This window comes from Linepithema humile, chromosome 4 (genome assembly GCF_040581485.1).
Source record: "Linepithema humile isolate Giens D197 chromosome 4, Lhum_UNIL_v1.0, whole genome shotgun sequence".
Classification (NCBI taxonomy): domain Eukaryota; kingdom Metazoa; phylum Arthropoda; class Insecta; order Hymenoptera; family Formicidae; genus Linepithema; species Linepithema humile.
The window spans coordinates 24504966-24523694 of NC_090131.1; the positions used below are offsets into that span (position 1 = coordinate 24504966).

Here is an 18729-nt window from a genome sequence, read left to right on the forward strand (position 1 = left end):
TTGTTATCATCGCGCATAGATTTCGTGAGTTTATCATAAGTTTATGTGCGCAACATGATATGATTTTTTAATGTACTTTAATTTGTTAGATAATTCGATACGTCAAAATTATAGGCGATAAATAAAATGAATTGTGCTATCAATTGACGCATTTCTATTTCTGAGAGAGATACGTTCACGAGTTAAATACTGCAAAATGTACGTAAATAGGTCATGGGCAAATAATATTGCACTACGATTAATCAGCTATTGTTCGTGAACTTATGAACGTAGTAACTACTATTCTATGCTAGTCCGAGACAGATTTCAAGTTTCCAAATTGTTTTGCAGAGGTGTTATATCAGATAATTTGAATTACTCATGAATATCACGTAGTATGACGACTAATCTCGCTGATGCACATGACAAAATGCACAATTGTACGATACTATTCCCAATATCTCGAACGTAAATAGACGAGATATTGTGCAAGATAAAGGAAAATAGAGTATTTTGTTCCTAGTGTAATAAGAATTCAGACACAGAATATACATTATTTGTTCGCATTTTTACTAAATTAAGATAATCATACTTTATGCGGCCTAAGGTTCAAAGTTTTTGTATTTAAAAAAAAAATATATATATATATATATATTTTACAAAAAAATAACACTCAAATAATAGTCAGTTAGAACATGTATAAAAATAAAAATTTTAAGTAACTTAAATAATTTTAGTATATAATAAAAACACAGGCACAGAATACACATACACATTTATTCGAAGTATAAGTTAGAAGTATAAAATAAATTCTTCCTGTTTTAACTTTTATTATTCACTTTCATTTCTCACGTGTACACAAGTATGAGTTCTATGTTGCGTAACTAGGGAACAAATATAGCGGCCGCTTCCGTTGCGAACGTGTTATTCCGCTAGAACTTGAACTCCGTTCCTCTATTTCTTAGTTCGTGTCTATAACATACTGGAGTGAGCCTTGAAGGAGTGGGAACGGTTCCATTGTGGAAAAAGACTGTTTAATATTATCGGAGGGGGGATCTGTCTCATCTCCACCAATACACAGTGTGGAAGAAATAAGAAATGACGTCAGACGTCTCTGGCAGACGGTGCAATTTCTAGTAGTTAGTTAATCTATTAATAGCGGAGATTATTGCAAAGAACGTTGCGTTATCCGGTGTTCATTCTTATCGCCAATTACGCGGTGATTGCACCAAAGTTGCGTTTTCGCGATTCGCATATACGAGGTGTCTTCTCGGTGAAATCTTCGTGTTCTCCTTATTTATACGATGACGGATCCACAGAGCTGTCATGATTGCGTCACTCGTGAACTGACAATCAAAGAAAAGGAATATGCAGCGGCGAATTTGAACGAGACCGATGAGAACAGAGAAAAGGCCATCACGCACATTAGACACTGGATCCAGGAGAATGATGATTTATGCGCTCGCACCGGTAAAAATAACGGCATTTACGTAAAATGTGCACGTTAAATTGTTGAAAATTAATACTATTGATTAAAATTCTGCATTGATAAAATAAAATAATTTTAAATTAACATGACATTATACATATAATATTTAACTTGTTGAATTTGTCTTTGATCGCACAATAATAGATAAAGATGTAACGAAAGTATATAATTCGAAGCATAAATAAAAAGCTAAACAGCCGTTGCTAGATGGTCGTGCTTGTATATTCGAAGGCAAATTATAAAAACAACGTTTTGATCCGTTATCAGGTTTTCCTCAAGTTTACAATAAACAAAAAATTACATTACAAATAATAACGCTTATTCGGATCAATTAAACAATTATTATAGAACATCGTTGATATGTGTTGGTGTTAGCACGCAGTTATATATTAAAAAGTTAATAGTTGATGAAGTCTTTAACAGATATCAATGAGTTACTATTGTTAGTCATTATTTTGATTGACAATTATTCACAGTGATATCGTTGTGTGAAATTGTTGATTGAAAAAAGTTGATTGAACCAAATTTAATTGGAAAAGTCAGAGATTTCTAGTCAACCATTAAAAGTAGAAAAATTAAACTTATGTGTCAGAAGATAAAATTAACAGTAAAAGTATATAAATTTTCCAAACAAAATTCTTTTACATAACAATTTTTACGCATATTTAGTAGAAAAAAATTAATGTACTATCATTATTAAAAGTATAATTAAAATCTTTAAATTATTCAAATTTATTGCTACTTTTTTGCGCTATGTTGAATAGGTTTTTATTGCACATTATGTAATGTGCTTGTTTGTTTGAAGACGTATTTTAATAACTTGAATATCACTTTTCATATTATAATTCGCTGATACAAAGTAGATGTTGATAATGCAACAAGTTAAAGGTTAATAATTGTGTTATAAATACTTTAATTTTCTGAGTTGAGGAAATGTTGAGTTTGATATTATTTTGACGAATCAATTATGTACACCAAACTCTTTATTTATCTTTTCTTATATAAATATTTTAATGTTGCCATATCTAAATTGATACCCGTAAAAATAGAGTCAACTTTCACAGTCTTAAATTTTCTCATAAATATTAAATAAAATATACAATATACAATAAAATATAAATATATAATATAAAATTAAAAAATTTTATTTTAATTTATTATATAATTTATAATTTACACATACAGTATATAAAACAAAAAAATAAAGAATAAAATTAATTGAACAGTAAGAATTAGATAATGATTATATTACGCTACTGCGATTGAAACGATGTTTTATGATTATCTCACACTGTTTTTAAATTACGTTGCATGAGAAAGAATTTTGTTCTTTTTCAATGTCATTTAAAGTTACTACTTTAATATGTACATCTATTATATAATATGTTACATAAATATTTTATTTTGCTGCCTGAATAATAAGTAGGTTTTTTCACGACGTTGATTTCTTGTTTGAGCTTTTTGAAAAAATTATTATTCAATTATTAACATTATTTGCAAATATCAATAGTTGACAGATTGTTTTATTGTAATTGATCATTTAACAAAATTAATCACTTTGAGTACAGATGATTTTTTTATTTTGCGGTTTTTGAGAGTTTGCAAGTTTGATATTGAAAAAACCAAAACGAGGATACGAAATTATTATAAACTACGATTCGATCTGCCGGAATGGTTTGCAAACAAGGATCCCTTTAGGCCAGAACTGCAGGACCTGCTCGACACAGGGTAACACAACTATTCTAAAGTATAATTACATTGAACAACAAAATTTTCCACAAATATTGTGTCAGATAAATCTAATAGCATTTTTGATGCTAAATTTAAACGTGTTTTTTATTTTTTTTTAATCAAATTTTTTATAGATTAATTTCTTAAATATATATAAACGCCATCTTGATAAATCTATATAAATATATACGCTGTTATGACGAAATATCACAGTTTTTACACAAAAAGTAAGGATTGAAGAGAAATGGCTGATTACAATTTTAAATTCATTGTCAGCGTAAAATATATATAAAAAGCATTAAAAATATCAGATGTTACAAAAATTATGTTGTACAGCGTTGCTAAAGTGCGGAAATTTTTGTGATTTTACGATGAGCTTTTCCGCTCAATGGTTCTCATGTGACTCCAACTTTTTCAGGTAGCATGCGTTGAGGCAATCTAAGTGTAACTATTTTTGCGTTGCTTAAATTATGAATAAGATCTTTATTAATTTATTTTTATGTTGTCAAAAAAACAAAGCATGTTGAATCAGTCAATTTAATTGTTTCACCGTGAAATCTCACGATTTTCCAGACTCTAATAGTTATTATCGTCGATTTTTCTCGAAATGTGTAATCACAAATTATGCGGCACGCATCGTTAAATCACTAGTCAGTGAGATTTAGTTATTTTAATTTTTGTCATTAATTCGTGATTAATTTTCATAATATTTCCGGTTTATGAGCTTGTAATTAAGCATTTAACATCATCATATTGTTGATTTTTATGAAATCTTGAAGTTTTCTATTTATTTGATATAAGGCAGAGCGCCTCATGATTTTAATTGATTGACAAGTTAATCATATATGATTAATAGAAACTCAATAAAAATTTGATGGAAAATTCTCTGACAAGTTTAAAGCCAAATTGTTTCACTTTAAAAAATATTAAAGACATTTTGTTTGCCACAAAATAAAAAAAATGTTTTAATTGCATTGATTTAGAAATATTTCACTTACATTTAGATTAATTTTGCCCTTACGAAAGTTGGACGATCAGAAAAGGAGTGTTCTTTTCGCGCGTGTCGGTCGGCAAAATCCATCCACACAGAAATTCACAGATCTATGTAAGGTATGATTAATAGCGTAATGTGATTTGACTAATTTATAACGTATTTTATTAGAATAATTTAAAGTAATATCTTTTTTCATTTTTCAATGAATAATCTTTTTTTAGGTCGGTCACCTGGTAATGGAAGTGTTAACGAGGAATCATGTTGAAGCATCCATATACGGTTGCGTCGTATATGCAGATTTCGATCTTGTGCATATGGGTCACGTTACTCAAATGCGTCCTTATATCCTGAGGAATGCGATCCACTCATTGCAAGATTGCTTTCCGCTGCAAATCCAGTCACTCAATTTTATCAACACACCGGAGTGTGTTAATGTAGTTCTGAAGTTTTTGAAATATTGCATGAACGAGAGTTTGAAGCAGAGGGTACAGATTTATACGAAAAAAATGATGCATAATTGTTTCAATGATATCCCGGCTGATATCTTGCCGGTCGAATATGGCGGTACTGATGGTACAATCGTAGAATTAAAAGGTAATTATATTAAGCAAAACGGAAAGAAAAAGAAAGAAAAAAGAAAGCAAATTCATATATTTTGTATTATCCAATAATTATAACAAAAAATTAATTCTTGACTTCTTATTTATGAAATTGCGATAATTGGGAGTATTTAACTGAATGTTTTTTGAGATTCGTAAATTTGATTTGTATGTATTTGCATTCAAGCTTGAACATTTGTAACTTTATTTGCATAGTGTAATTTTTCACGCTTGCAGAATATTGGAAGAAAGTGCTCGAAGAGAATCGCGACTGGATTATTGATGATGAAAAGTACAAGCTAGTGTCAAAAAAAAAGTAGCCCGAGATGTGTCCGAATTAATCTCACGTACACAGAGTAATAATTGCCGACTACTTAAAATTGATAAAACGGTGTTGATAATAAATAACGTGATATTATTTAAATAAGGGATAAATTGATAATAAGGTGATAAGGTAACAAAAAAAAAAAACGACAATCTAATATATCGATGTATATCGATGCGGTACATAGAATATGTGATTAAGATTTTCATAAAAAGAAAATATACTTACTTGCGTGTATGTTTATGAAGTTTTTTGTTTCACTTTTATGTAAGTAATATAAAATATACATTTTTACGTTGCCAGGCTTTTTTTTTGCACTTCGCAATTTCTTTGATTTTTGAGGAATTTTTTTTTTCTTTTTTATTGATAAACGTTTGGTATGCAGTTTCTCTTTGACAAACAAGATCTGCGCGTAATAATTGCATTTTGCAGACGATCACTGTATTATAATTTATTAGTACGTAAAATATATTTGGTGTTGCCAGAATTCTTTATTTCTTACAACTGTTTGTGATCGTACGAATTATATATACTTATCTATCTTAATTTCTCCATTATTATATATACATATATATGTATATATTTATCCAGCGAGAAACAAGTCATGGAATTAATGTCGAACCGACATTAATGCGATGTAATATCGATGATTTCGACGTCAGACATCGATTTGATGTCGATTGATAGGTCATTTCTCGTTGGATAATTTCTATATCTATTTTTGTTATCACCGCGCAGTCTTTGTAAGTGGACTTTGTAAGTTGCTATAAGTTCATGAACGCGATAAACACATGATATAATTTTTTTAACGTACTTTTATTTCTTATATAACGTCGGAATTTGTTCAGAATGATAAGCCATAGATATAACAAATTGTCGCTGTCAATCGACATTTGCATTTTTTATTTCTGAGGGAGATAAATACTGTAAAATGTACGTACATAGATCATGGGCAAGTAACATTGCGCTACGATTAACTAGCTATTTTTCGTTAACTTATAAACTATCAACTACGATTCTATGCTAGTCCGAAACGATTTTACCAGATTTCAAATTTCCAAATTGTTTTATAGAAACATTATATCAGACGATTAGAATTGTCCATGAGAATTGCACGCAGTCTGGCGACGAAACTCACTGGCGCACACGACAAAATGTACAATTGTATGATTCTATTTCCTATATCTCGGATGTAAACAGATGAGAGATTATGCGAGACAAAGAAGAATAGAATATTCTGTTCCTGGTGTAATAAGAATACAGGCACAGAATATACATTATTTGTACGTGTTTTTACTGAATTAAGATAATCATTCTCTATACGGCCTATTTAAGGAGGAAGAGTTCAAAGTTTTTATACTAAAAAAAATATATATATATTTTATAATAAAAAAATGATACTGAAATGGTAACCAGTTAATCATGTATATAAAAATAAAAATTTTAAATAACTTAAATGATCCTAGTATAATATGTGTAAGAACACAGAGTGTGATAATTTTTCAGATTTTGGACCAGATTTTTGATATTAATTTTTTGTAAAGGAAAAGTTGAAAAGTATGCAGGTAAATTAATGAAACTAAATTAAATCAGCAAACGTATTTATTGATATTGCAATATTTAACGATCACATATTGAGCAAGTAACAGAGTTCTCGTCTTTTCTTTGTTGTAATTCGAGATTTCTGCGTTAGAGCGATTGACTCTAAAATACTTTTAAGGACACAACTGATCTTTTTCTTTCTCCGATTTAGAAATTATTTCTAAATTGGAAACAATAGGCAAAAAATAACAAAAAGTAATAAGTGTTCTATACTAATCGGACTACATTGGGCTTCTTTATAAAAAAAACAAGGATTTTTCCTAAAAATTGGGCATAAATTATTAAATATGCAATATTAAAATATATTTATACAATTTAAGAATAGACTATATATACCGTTTAATAGGCACAATATCAAATTTAGTTACAAACTTCAGTTACTAATTATTATCAAAGAGCATGAAAAAGTCAATAAGATAAAATATAATAACGCTTAAATCAAAATGAGACACGTTCGGAACGTATCATTTTTTTAGTAGAAAGAAATTCAGAACTATTGCAAAACTAAATAACAATGTACATTTTAGTGAGAAGTTTTTAGATCAAGTGGTATTATCATCTTTTGAACTATCTATCTACCGAAAAATATTAGGTTACATTAAATTCTAGGCCATATATATTGAACCATATACAATCACCTTTTTTAATTGATTTTACGAAGAAAAATGTACAAATTGCAGTATAGACAGATTTTTTCAAAACATCAAGCACATCAAGCTATTTTCCTTTGCAATATTTTTTTTATAACACGTTCGAATTTTGCAGAACACCTTTAGCATATATTTTTACAGACCGTATTTAACAATACGTTTAAAAGATATCGGTGTATTAAAAAAAATAGGTTTATTTCTTATTATACCCTCGAACCAACAGAATTGCTAAAAAGCTCATCCTTTCTATTCTATTTTTCTCGATCATAACTCTCGAGAAGAGGTCGGTTCTCACGGTACGGTGAGAATCCTGGCGGTATCCTCGCGCAACCGCGCTACTTTTTTTCAGATAAAAATAGAGTTCCTATAAACAAGCACATTCGCACGCAACAGTATCGCGCGTTATACATCCCTTCGAATTCTCTCGTCACACACGCACGAACACGTACACACGCACAGATAGCACAGATAGACACACACAAACATGCAACATGTAAGCTTTAGAAGCACATTAAGTGCGGACAAGAGCATCACATGGATCAGAGATCCATTCGATGCGGAGAGTGCTAACGAGATCGTATCGGCAACACGTCGACACCTGGAATCGAAGCCAAGATAATGGCGGTAATTGGAAAGACCTTTCCTTAGTTGAACAACTTTCTTCGACGATAGAAGAATCCTTCTTCAATAGCAGAGCTTCTTTATAGGCAGTGCGGTTCGAGGAAAAAGTCCAAAAGTTTCCCAATCTTGGCAGTCGATATTTCAATTGCATCTACAGTCTTCATTCAGTTCCGGTTCCCGCTTCCTTAATTTTACAGCATCGCCTATAATAAACATAAGAGAAGAAGACCGTCTTCGAAAAATCACTTCGATTCCCGGTGGAAACGTCGGGGGTCTCGCTGACGTCGCGTCAAAGATCCTGAACGCGAGGAACCAGTCCTGATCGTCTCGTCCATCGGTCAGACGCGTGTTTGCCGCCGCACGACTCGTTTCTCTTTTTCGGGAACACACTTCCTTTCTAATTCAGCACTCCGCCATCTATTCTTCGCGCAATGTTCGCAAGGCACTGTACACCGGATACAGTCTGGACGCGAGAACGAGAGTTCATTCTTATCCGCGCTTGAACTTCAGCACCAGCAGACTTATCGTGAGGAACACGATGATCCAGATGATGGTGGAGATGTAGCCGTTGTAGACGTCCGGCTCCGTGATGCTCCAGCCGCGGGTCAGCATGGAGCGCAGGGCGGTCGTTGCCATTGTCAGCGGCAGACCCTGCGATATGTATCGCAGGAACGTCGGCATGCCCTCCACCGGCCATATTACACCTGCGAAATTGTCGTTGTCGTATCTTGTCGAGATTAACTCAATACTAGAATTTTTATTTGCTTAATTTTTATCAAATTTTTCTCTATTTTATTTAAAGTTTTCTTATTTTTGCCTTACTTTATTTTCAAGCAAACTGTTAGATTTTATATTTTAACTAAATGTTATTGTTATTATTTTCTTATTTCTGGAAAAAAATCTCTGAGAATTATATTATTTAGAGCATTGAATTTGTATTTTGGATGAGACAGTTTCGAAGCATTTCGTATAGCGAGTCGATTGGAACACAGCATATATAGTCAGCTTTCACTTTCAGTCACGGCAAATACTTCAACATGTGACATTTAGATCAAAATGACCAGTTGACGTGACGATACAGTAAATCTGTCTGCGCGATAATCGCGAATATTTACGCACAATATCGAAGCGATATTATATCAAGCGAGTTATCAGTTTATCGATACAGAATTAATCGACACAGAAAATTATATAAAGATTTGTTTGTTTTCCAAACATGCTTTACACAAATAAAATAAAAAAATTTAAATCTTATTGCAAATAGAAAAAAAGGATTCTAAGCAATCTTATATACATATATAGTTATTTTAACAGATATTCTTTATACATACCGCTGAGAAGAAGCGTGGGATAAAAGCTGCCCAGAGCAAGTTGAATGGCATTCCTTTCTAGTTCGCAAATCGCTGAAATCACGAACCCTGCAAAAAAAAAGAAAAGTCCAGATGACAAGGCGATTCTTTTTTCTCTCTGTCGCTAGAATTTATTTGTCAATTTTATTTCAGTTTCTATTTATTTATTTTTATTTATCAAAAGAGGAATGTAACACTGACAGTAAAATATAAAGACAAAACGGCAATCTAAATATCTTAAATGGTCATCAATTCATCGTATTATTTGAACAGATAAAAGTCACAGTACAAAATCGTCTTACCAAAGCACATGCCGCAGAGTCCCTGAAGTATCGTTAGAATGATAACCCAACCGATATCGCCCTTGCATTCGACGCCGAACACCAAGATCATAAAGATCAACACCAGAGCCGTCTGACCGCACATCACCACAAATTGTGTAACCACGTGAGAGAACAAAATCTCGCCGGGTGACACACCGGCCACCCAACTGCGGTCCAGCAAACCCTCCATTCTCTCGATAATTAACGCGGATGACGTCAGCGCGACGGCCAAGAAGAAGACGATGCTGTGGATAAAGATTAACATTAAAAACAACAAAGATGCATCTTCGCGGAGAGCATTTTCTTGAAGTCATTCGCGCGAAAGTATTGAATTATCAAAAGATAATTTTAATTAATTAGAACATTTAGAAAATAGAAACGGAAATTTATATTAATTTATTAATTAAATTAAAGTTTATATTAATAAATTATGTGAATATTAATTATCTTACGTCAAAATTACACCGGGCGCTACGAAGTCGGTGAAACTGGGTTCGTTGGTGCCGTAAATCGGGTCCTTAAATTGAATCGGCACGTCGGCCAGTTTCGCATTCTGCTCGCAAGACGACAGGAGGTCCTTGGCGAAATCTCTGTACGAATATTGAAGGTTTCTCGCCAGCATCAGGCCTACTTGTTGATCTGCAATGGTAAAAATAGCATTGATTCAAAACAAACGGCGCGAGACGCAGCCATTAGCACGTCTATACGGAGAGGTGATGCAAATAGCGTCGTTCAGTAGTAAATACTTCGCCAGGCGTACGGAAAGGAAAACAAAATAAACTTTGATCCCCTCAAGTTTAATCATCGCGTCATGAATAGAAAAAGATACATGCGCATATTTTGAATAATACGGTTCTTAAAAACGGCAACTGATAAATGATACATTGATATGCAAATGTGATATTTCGACGGAAGCGATTAATAAATGCCAAGCGGAAGATTTGACACGTGTCAAGTAAGAAATAAATAATGGTAAATGAGTAAAATTTGTGAGATGACAAAAAGTTATAATATGTATGTAATATAATATAAAATATAATATAAAATATAATATATTTCAAATTAACGCTTGAATCGAACGAATGCTTACTCGACATGTCCAGCCAAACTCTGATCTCGCTTTGATCAAGAGTCTCGTCGTCGGAATCTTTTCCTAAGGCCATCCGCGCCACGAGAGCGTCCGTGAAGTTTTCCGTAAAGTACAGAGTACCCCAAACTTCCCCTCTGCGTACGGCGTCCATCGCTGATTCTGGATCTCGATAATATATCTGCAATGGAAAACAATATTAAATTAAAGAAAAGAAAAAAAAGAATCATCTTTGTCGCTTGCTAAATCAATTTTCTTCAACTTAGTTTAATTATTCCGAGCATTTTCTTTGCTGCAGTATGTTATATTTTATTATATATTATGTAATAATTGAGATACTCACTTTTACCATTGTTTCATTATCCAAGAAATTGAGATACCGACAACTGAGATGCGTGAAAGAGCAGTCATCCGAAACGGGGCAACTCATATTTTCGTAGAACATCTCATGATTAACTATGGCTAGTTTCAGTCCTGTGGGATCTCTTCCGATCGCCAGACAGAAGAGAATCACTTGCATTACCGGCAGAGCGAAGATGAACAGCATCACGCTGCGAGGAAATAAATTACAATTACGATGTAATTATATTGTGAACATTTGTAATTATATTGTGAATCGCTTGTTCGTTATTTCCGTAAAGTATCGTTTTAATTATTTCTCTAAAAAATTATTGTAGTTCAATGTTTAAATAACATATTTTTATAGCGTTATTAAAGAAAATAAATGATAAAATTAAAAGGTAGAGGGCTTGATTATATCAAGCATTAATATTGATTACAAAGTTTATTATATTATAATACATTGTTGAGCGAATAATTGTGCGATCAGCAACATACCCAACATTTCTCCACATGCGCAGGAAATTTTTCTGCAAAAGCGCTTTGATCTTGCCCCAACTGGTGATTTTATAACAGTCCGTGAAGCTGCCGCAATCGTCGCACTCCAGAACGGTTCCCTTTGCGCTCGGCACCGCTTTGCCATGCATCTGATTTACAATACATTTATATCAGAATTATGCCGAAAATAATAATCTAAAATTTACTTTTGAAAGTCTATGCATTTTTATACATATTTATGATTTTTTATAAAAAAAGTCGTTAATATTTTGAGTCGTTAACATAATCCAATAATATATCTTTTTTCAATTTAATGTATTTAATATTCACTGTAATGAGAAAAGAAACTAATATTCTTTGACATATATAATATTTAGAATATATGAATAATATTTTTCGATGTATATCATTATCTTACTTTTAAATATTAAAATTAAGTGACACTAATTTTCGAGTATAAAAGCACTTTAAAAATTTAACAACATGAAAACACATCGTGCTGGGCTGACGATGAAAAAAGAAGCATTTGTATGTGCACTGGTGAATTAGAATAAATTTAACTTGTGATGTGCAATAAGACAATCTCTTACGTCATAGTGAGTCGCTATTCCGTTAGTGGAGTCGTGGATCAGGACTTCTTTGCTCTGGTGGAAATTCAGGCCAACAACGCCGGATTCCTCCGTCACATATACTGGTTCTTTTTTGCTCCAATTTAAAGAAGCCTGTGTGCAAGAAAAAAAAAACAAAGCGTGGTCGTAGGAAATAAAACTGCAAATGTGCTGAATTTTAATTTTGATGCAAATCGGACATAATTAACGAATATAGCACACAAATTGCTTAGATCATTGCGGATACATCGCAGGTATACGATATCGGATACGTATTTGTTATAAAATTAATTAAACGCGAAGGTGAAAGATATTTAATAATGTAATACAATATTTGGGCGGGTGCTTAACACTAATATTGATGTACATATATAATGTAATAGCTATCCGATGTAAAGAGTAATATGAGTTCATAATAAGAAATAAAAGTTATTTGAAAAATAAAAATTAAAACTTCTTGAAAAATAAAAAAAAAATAATTGAGAGGTCATTAAATTTAAGAGTATAAATTAACAATGTCGTTGAGATGAATATTTAAATAAGCAGTAGCGACAAAGACAATAATAAATTACACAATTGGCAGAAATAATAAATTCAAATCAAATAAAAATTGCATACAAATTATTGTTTTTTTACACTGTGCAATATAGTGTATTTGTCGATCTTAAAAGTTCGCAAAAATTATTTGAGGTAAAATGTGCAGAACATTGTACAAATATTGTATAAAAATTCAAAAAGTAATTGCATTAATTTTTTCGCTCACCAAGCTAATGTTATTCGAGATATTCAGCTCTGTCGGAGGTTGAGCGTATTGCCCTTGCTTTCTGGATAGCTTGAGGAAGACCTCTTCGAGGGAGGCGCAGCTGTACATTTGTAAAAGAGTCCTGGGTGCTTCCTCGGCCAACAACCTTCCGCTCCTCATCAAACCGATCTGTAATAAAATCATTTCTTTCCTATTCATGTTCTTATAACTTTTGTGACGCAAATAAATTCGTCACTTTGCATTTGTCACTTTAGCTTATAAAGTTAAGTCTCAAGATGTTAGCTAACAAGATGTTAGCTAACAGGATGTTAGCTAAAAATGAGTCTGCAATGCAAATCTGTATAAGAAATGTTTAAAAATATTATTTTATTTTTCTTATATCCATAAATAATTTTAATCCTCGGACTTATTTTTGATAAATCACTGGATGAAAACAACGAATCCTTCTCGAATCGACCGATTACGTAATCGCGAGTTCCAATATAATTATTGCAAAATATAAATCAGTCGTAAAAAATCAAGATCGATTTCCTAGGTGATTACAATGTAATTTGTGTCTAACGTAACATGCAGACAGACAACCAGTGGCATATTAATCGTATGTAATCGTACCACGTCAGTTATTAACGGCATTTGCGATTGATATGGCACGAGTAGAATCGCTCAAAATTGTTATTAATTTATATAAGTATGTAATGTTTCAAATGTTTAGAATACATTATCTAACTTTAATTGTAGTAAATTGCTGATTATCATTTTTTACTTCAAATATGTCAACAAAACTGAGAAATGTTAAGGATGAATTAAGTCTTTGTTAATGAAATCTCATGATAGCTAATTAAAGAGCTTGTAATACTACCGTGTGCGCTTGTCGGGCCTCTTCGATATAGTGCGTTGTTATGATGACGGTCTTGTTACCATCTTTGGTGATTTGAACTAGATGGTTCCATATACTGTAAAGTAAAAATAGAGAAAACAGGTTTTAATTAATTTCCATATTATTATCATGTAATTTTAATTGTGATAAATTTATATAAAAAATTATTCAAAACTTATTCTTTTCAGGAATAAAAGAGAGAACGAACGCGCGCATAATTGCGCACTACTGAGTAAATGTGTCTGCACTATAATTAAATGCATAAAATACTACGCGCAAATATTTTGCTGAGTCACAATGATCAACTTTTGCTATCGTAAATTCCAATCGAAGCATTTCTGATTATTCTGCAATCGGAAATTTACAGAATCATTATTGATGATCAGTACGTGTTTGTGTTTGTGCGAAACTCGATTAATGTAATATTATTATACGCGTTCACACATTAATTTTTCGCCCCACTTTGATTATTCTCTTACAATCGGTCCACCTTGAACTTTGATACCCGGATTAAAAAAGGTCGGCGTCCTTGTGTTTTATATTCTACATTCAGTAAGTAAAAAAATGTATTATTGGGACGTAAACATAGCGTAGACATACATACGTAGAATCGTGTTGAAAAGATTTCTGCCAGTCGGTTAATTTTGCTAACTACTGCATAACATTGAGATTATTTGTCGATATAAAACTAGACCGTAACAAAGTAAAAGTCGAAAGTCGCCGTGCTCGTTGTAGACACGACGCTCCAATCTATCGTGTCTAGAAATGTATATATCATTAAACAGAGATGTATATTAAAAAATTAATTTTTTTGTACATAAAATATATAAAAATCATTAATTTATAAGTTTTTAAAAAATAATTTAGTTGATAAATTCAAAATTATACTTAATTATGTGATAATTTAATCTTTTCGTGAAATTTTAATAATTAACGTTATTACATATTAGCATATAACTGTATCGTTTAACCAATGATTGTTTCGAGTAGGAAGATTATTGAACCGTAAAAGATTAGTTATGCTATGCACAATTAATATAATTCAACAGGTACAAGAAAGTCGACAGCAGTCATCGATTCAACAAAGCGAGACGAGTGATTAGCATAAGCTGCAATATATTTTTAAAACGGATCCTTGAAATAAAACTGCATCTAAAACTGACAAGTCATAACTTTCCTAAAAATATTCTTGTGAAAGCGATCGAGTTCATTCATAAATGCTTCACAAGACAATTGTGCGTGTCTGAAATTGAGAAAAGTGGAGTCAAAATGTGAGTAATCACAATAAAGTTATAAATTTTTTCGAGCAACAAGACAAATGCTCAAAGCTTCGCTTTATGCTACTTAAATTGTTATCATTATTTTTTACTTTTTCTTCGGACAAAATTGACCACGGATTCTAATTATGTATCTGGTGCTTACAAATACAGGATTGATGCAGTAACTCCACTTCTAAATGTTTACGCAAGTTCAATTTTGCTCTTTTCCATTCCATTTACGTCATGGCGTATAAATGCGACCGGGAATACCTGGGAAATTTCTATGTCTCAGAGAAACGTCGCACTAGAGCGAGTGAGACATGAGATGATACAACGTAATGACTACAGTAAATGATTTCCTGTTATAAAGACAGCATGTGTTATTGTGGAAAGCATTTGGTTAATTCGCTTCATTTGCTCGCGGACGGAAGTGATGATTTCCCTTCTGCGTGAATAAAATTTGTTTTCGACAAGATAAAAAATATTTTGCAAACAATTGCAGTAGGCTTATGTAGTTATCAATAATATCTAATTGTTTGTTAATAGCTTGCAATTCTGCAAGATTTATTCGTAATGACTTATTCATTAATTTTGTGACGGTGCTTTATTCTTTGAAAAAATAATATTTTTTACTTATCATGCATACGTGTATTATTTAAATTTATGCTAAAATGGTTATCGACCGTTGCCTAGCATATTACTTCTTTAAACACTTCATTTTCACATGAAAGCATTCGTATTCATTTTCAAAACGCTTCAATGCAATGTTTTAATTGGGGTTGAATGATTTTCTGTCAAAAGCCAGACATTATACGCAAGAAGTGATTGATTATTATTTCAGAAGTCAAAGTCCAATGTCTAAGTACTAAGATTTGACGTGACATTTTTTAAGGAATAAGCATAAAATCTTACAAACAAGTATTGATAAAATCTGAAAAACAAGCGTTAGTAAAATCATAAAAAAGCAAAATTTTTTAAATTATTTTAGTCAAATTTGTCATGAATAATTAATAAGTAATAAGCAAATTTTTGTTATTTAATATGGATGACTTAACATCGGATAAAAAGAGAAAAGGACGGCTGGAAAAGTGTGAACGGCGCGCTTTGATAAATTTGACCTGGTTCATTTTTTGTTACTCTTTTTTGCCATTTAGATTCGTTTGACTAATACTTTCACTTAAAGGGAAGCTTAAAAGCGTGACTTGCGATTTGGTGCATTGGTCACGAATCGCTGGCACGATTTATTTTGTTGTTTAGATTTTCAGCGAAAGTATGAACGAAGATTCTCACCATCCTTCAATTCTCTTTTCTTCTTTATTTCGGTTTTTACTTGAGAATCATTGTGTAGTAAAAAATCTCATGGATTTTTTATCAAAAATTATGACTTAAATAGATAATTTTTGGATAATTAAATTAATTAAAATATTTATTATAATACTATTAATTTGTAGAACAAGGTTTAAAAATAAATTTAAATTCATTATACGGGAATTAGGCATTCACGTACGACGTGAATAATTTACGGTTAACCTGGATATTTTATTTACTGCTGCTAATAATACTGAATTGATCGTACACGTGTAACTGTTGTTACATCGTTAGTGGCATACATATTCCGCTAATGAACAGCAAATTGAAGGTTTATTTAGGATGGGTCACGGTCTGTCACGTTATTTAATTATTCTAATCGAGAATGCAAAATTGATCATTGCTGCTCATAAATAGTAGTTCATAAATAGCTCGATCAATATCTTTTAATTACTAACATCAAACTCATTAACCATATAATTAGCTACAGCGCATTTGCTTTTCACGCAGTTTATTAAACAAAAAAAATTACATACCTTTGTCTTAATAGCGGATCTACGCCTACGGTCGGCTCATCCAGGATCAATAGTTCAGGATCGTGCATGAGAGCCACTGCGAAGGATACTCGCCTCTGTTGACCCCCGCTAATATAAAAAAGTATGTTTAATGGATAAAATAAATAAAATGTGCATTTTTTAAAACAGTAACAATAAATGTTGATTTTAAAAAAATGTAAAAAGAATTTTAACTCTTTCGATATAAAATCATACAACTCATTGTCAGCAAATTAATTTTACAGGATAAAATTTTCAATCGTAAAATAAATGAAGCTTTTATTCTAAAGAATATGCATATGATAGAGAAAAACAGGAATATAAGTTCTTCTCTTTTCTTCTTTAGCTTCAGACTATATCATTGTTATTACGAGCAGGTACAATGCGATCGCGGCGCGAAAAATGCATACCTGAGATTCTTCACTAAGCGATTCTGCGAAGGCAGATCAAGAAACTGTAACAAGAAACGCAGCCTCTCGACGATCTCGGCGGTGCACATTCCGAATATCCAGCCGAAGTACATCATGGTCTCGCGAATGGTGAATTCGCCGTATAGTGCGATCTCCTGCGGCATGTAGCCAACCCTTTTCCCGGGCACGCCGGAGCCCTTTGTCCCGGGTTTGCCGCCCAGCACCCAGATCTCGCCCGAATTTAATCTTCTCCGGCCGACTATGCAAGATAGCAGAGTGGTCTTGCCGCATCCGCTGGCGCCCAGCAGTCCGTATCTAATGCGAATAATTTGCAACGATTTTTATTCATTCGGTGTTTATTGTCCGTTACATTGAGAGAAGCAAAACGCAGTGAAAAATAAAAGGTGTTTTGTAAAATATATCTTAATTGATAAAAGAAATACGTGCAAATTCCATACGTTCTGTATAGAAAGCTAATTGTTAGACCGAAAAAAAAAAAAAACAAATATTGCCGATGAAAAATGTCCATACATTCTACAGATTTTAGCCTTCGAGATTATTTTTAAATGTGAATAGACAAATCAACAGTCTTAGTCGAGCGTCATTTGCATTTGCAATTTTCATCAAGACGCTAACAAAAGCATAGTTAGCGAACTTGAAAAGTTCAGTCCTTGAAGTTCAGGTAAATATGATTTCTCGGGGATTATTCATAACTTCGAACTTAGAAGCTTTGCCGGAAGTCGAGAGACAGAATTGTTTGCATGACTGATAAGTGCTCACGAGAGAGTCGAAGCGAGGCAGAATGAATGCCGTTTCAAGACAGACTTGTGACTTGTAAAGAATTCGTTGAAGCAGGCACAACGAACGAATAATCAGATTTAAATTGCAACGGTGGAGTCAGCTGAAGGCTGAACGCGAAGTGTACGTGATGTAACTCGCGACAAAGTAAATGGAAATTGAGAACATGGTCTGGGACGTTGCCTTCATACCGAAGTGAATCACTAAGAATCGTCATCGATTTATTCATTATGCCTTTTCATATGAAGAACACTTCTCCACGTCATCGGTATTCCCTTCGCTCCCGACAGAATCGGAACGCGTCTTCCAAATATAGATTTTAATTCTTACTAAAAAAAGTATGACAGCAGCTATTTAATTCTAATTAAGAAAAAAAATTTTACTTATTTGTTAATAATGCCGAAAGAAAACGAGATAAGAAGTAAAAGCAAATTACATAATTAAATTTGAAATTACTCTTAACTTTGGAAGATCATCATAAGGATGTTACAACAAGCTTTACTTGAAAATTATGTAAGATTAGAGAATTTGAATCATGCAATTAATTAGTCACTTATGCACAATGT

General features: G+C 32.4%; 2 protein-coding genes across 5 annotated transcripts in view; one reads left to right on the top strand and one right to left on the bottom strand.

Moving 5' to 3' along the window:
* The first annotated feature begins 37 nt into the window (after positions 1–37).
* Positions 38–5422, top strand: LOC105672503 (retinol-binding protein pinta-like). Its single transcript, XM_012367477.2, has 5 exons — positions 38–1449; positions 3037–3196; positions 4204–4309; positions 4415–4787; positions 5030–5422. The coding sequence occupies exons 1-5, from the start codon at positions 1284–1286 to the stop codon at positions 5110–5112; spliced, it is 888 nt and encodes a 295-aa protein (XP_012222900.1). The 5' UTR covers positions 38–1283; the 3' UTR covers positions 5113–5422.
* A 1279-nt stretch (positions 5423–6701) lies between these two features.
* The window catches only part of snu (snustorr), a 49905-nt gene continuing 37877 nt past the window's right edge, over positions 6702–18729 (bottom strand). For 3 of the 4 annotated variants that reach the window (XM_012367429.2, XM_067354418.1, XM_067354416.1), the window contains 12 exons: positions 17366–17680; positions 16938–17045; positions 13817–13910; positions 12958–13125; positions 12177–12308; positions 11587–11735; positions 11093–11300; positions 10753–10930; positions 10115–10301; positions 9642–9907; positions 9322–9408; positions 6702–8694 (listed from right to left, as the gene is read on the bottom strand). In XM_012367429.2, coding sequence (XP_012222852.2) covers positions 8480–8694; positions 9322–9408; positions 9642–9907; positions 10115–10301; positions 10753–10930; positions 11093–11300; positions 11587–11735; positions 12177–12308; positions 12958–13125; positions 13817–13910; positions 16938–17045; positions 17366–17680 — 2107 coding nt within the window. In that variant the 3' untranslated portion in view covers positions 6702–8479. The remainder of the gene's footprint in view (positions 8695–9321; positions 9409–9641; positions 9908–10114; positions 10302–10752; positions 10931–11092; positions 11301–11586; positions 11736–12176; positions 12309–12957; positions 13126–13816; positions 13911–16937; positions 17046–17365; positions 17681–18729) is intronic. The other variant, XM_067354417.1, reaches the window with a different exon arrangement.

Bases quoted from the DNA above. Each gene is read 5' to 3' on its own strand.
- LOC105672503 (XM_012367477.2), top strand. From the start codon at position 1,284: ATGACGGATCCACAGAGCTGTCATGATTGCGTCACTCGTGAACTGACA. The intron at 1,450-3,036 runs GTAAAAATAACG...CTTTGAGTACAG, and splicing joins TGATTTATGCGCTCGCACCG to ATGATTTTTTTATTTTGCGG. The intron at 4,310-4,414 runs GTATGATTAATA...ATCTTTTTTTAG, and splicing joins AATTCACAGATCTATGTAAG to GTCGGTCACCTGGTAATGGA.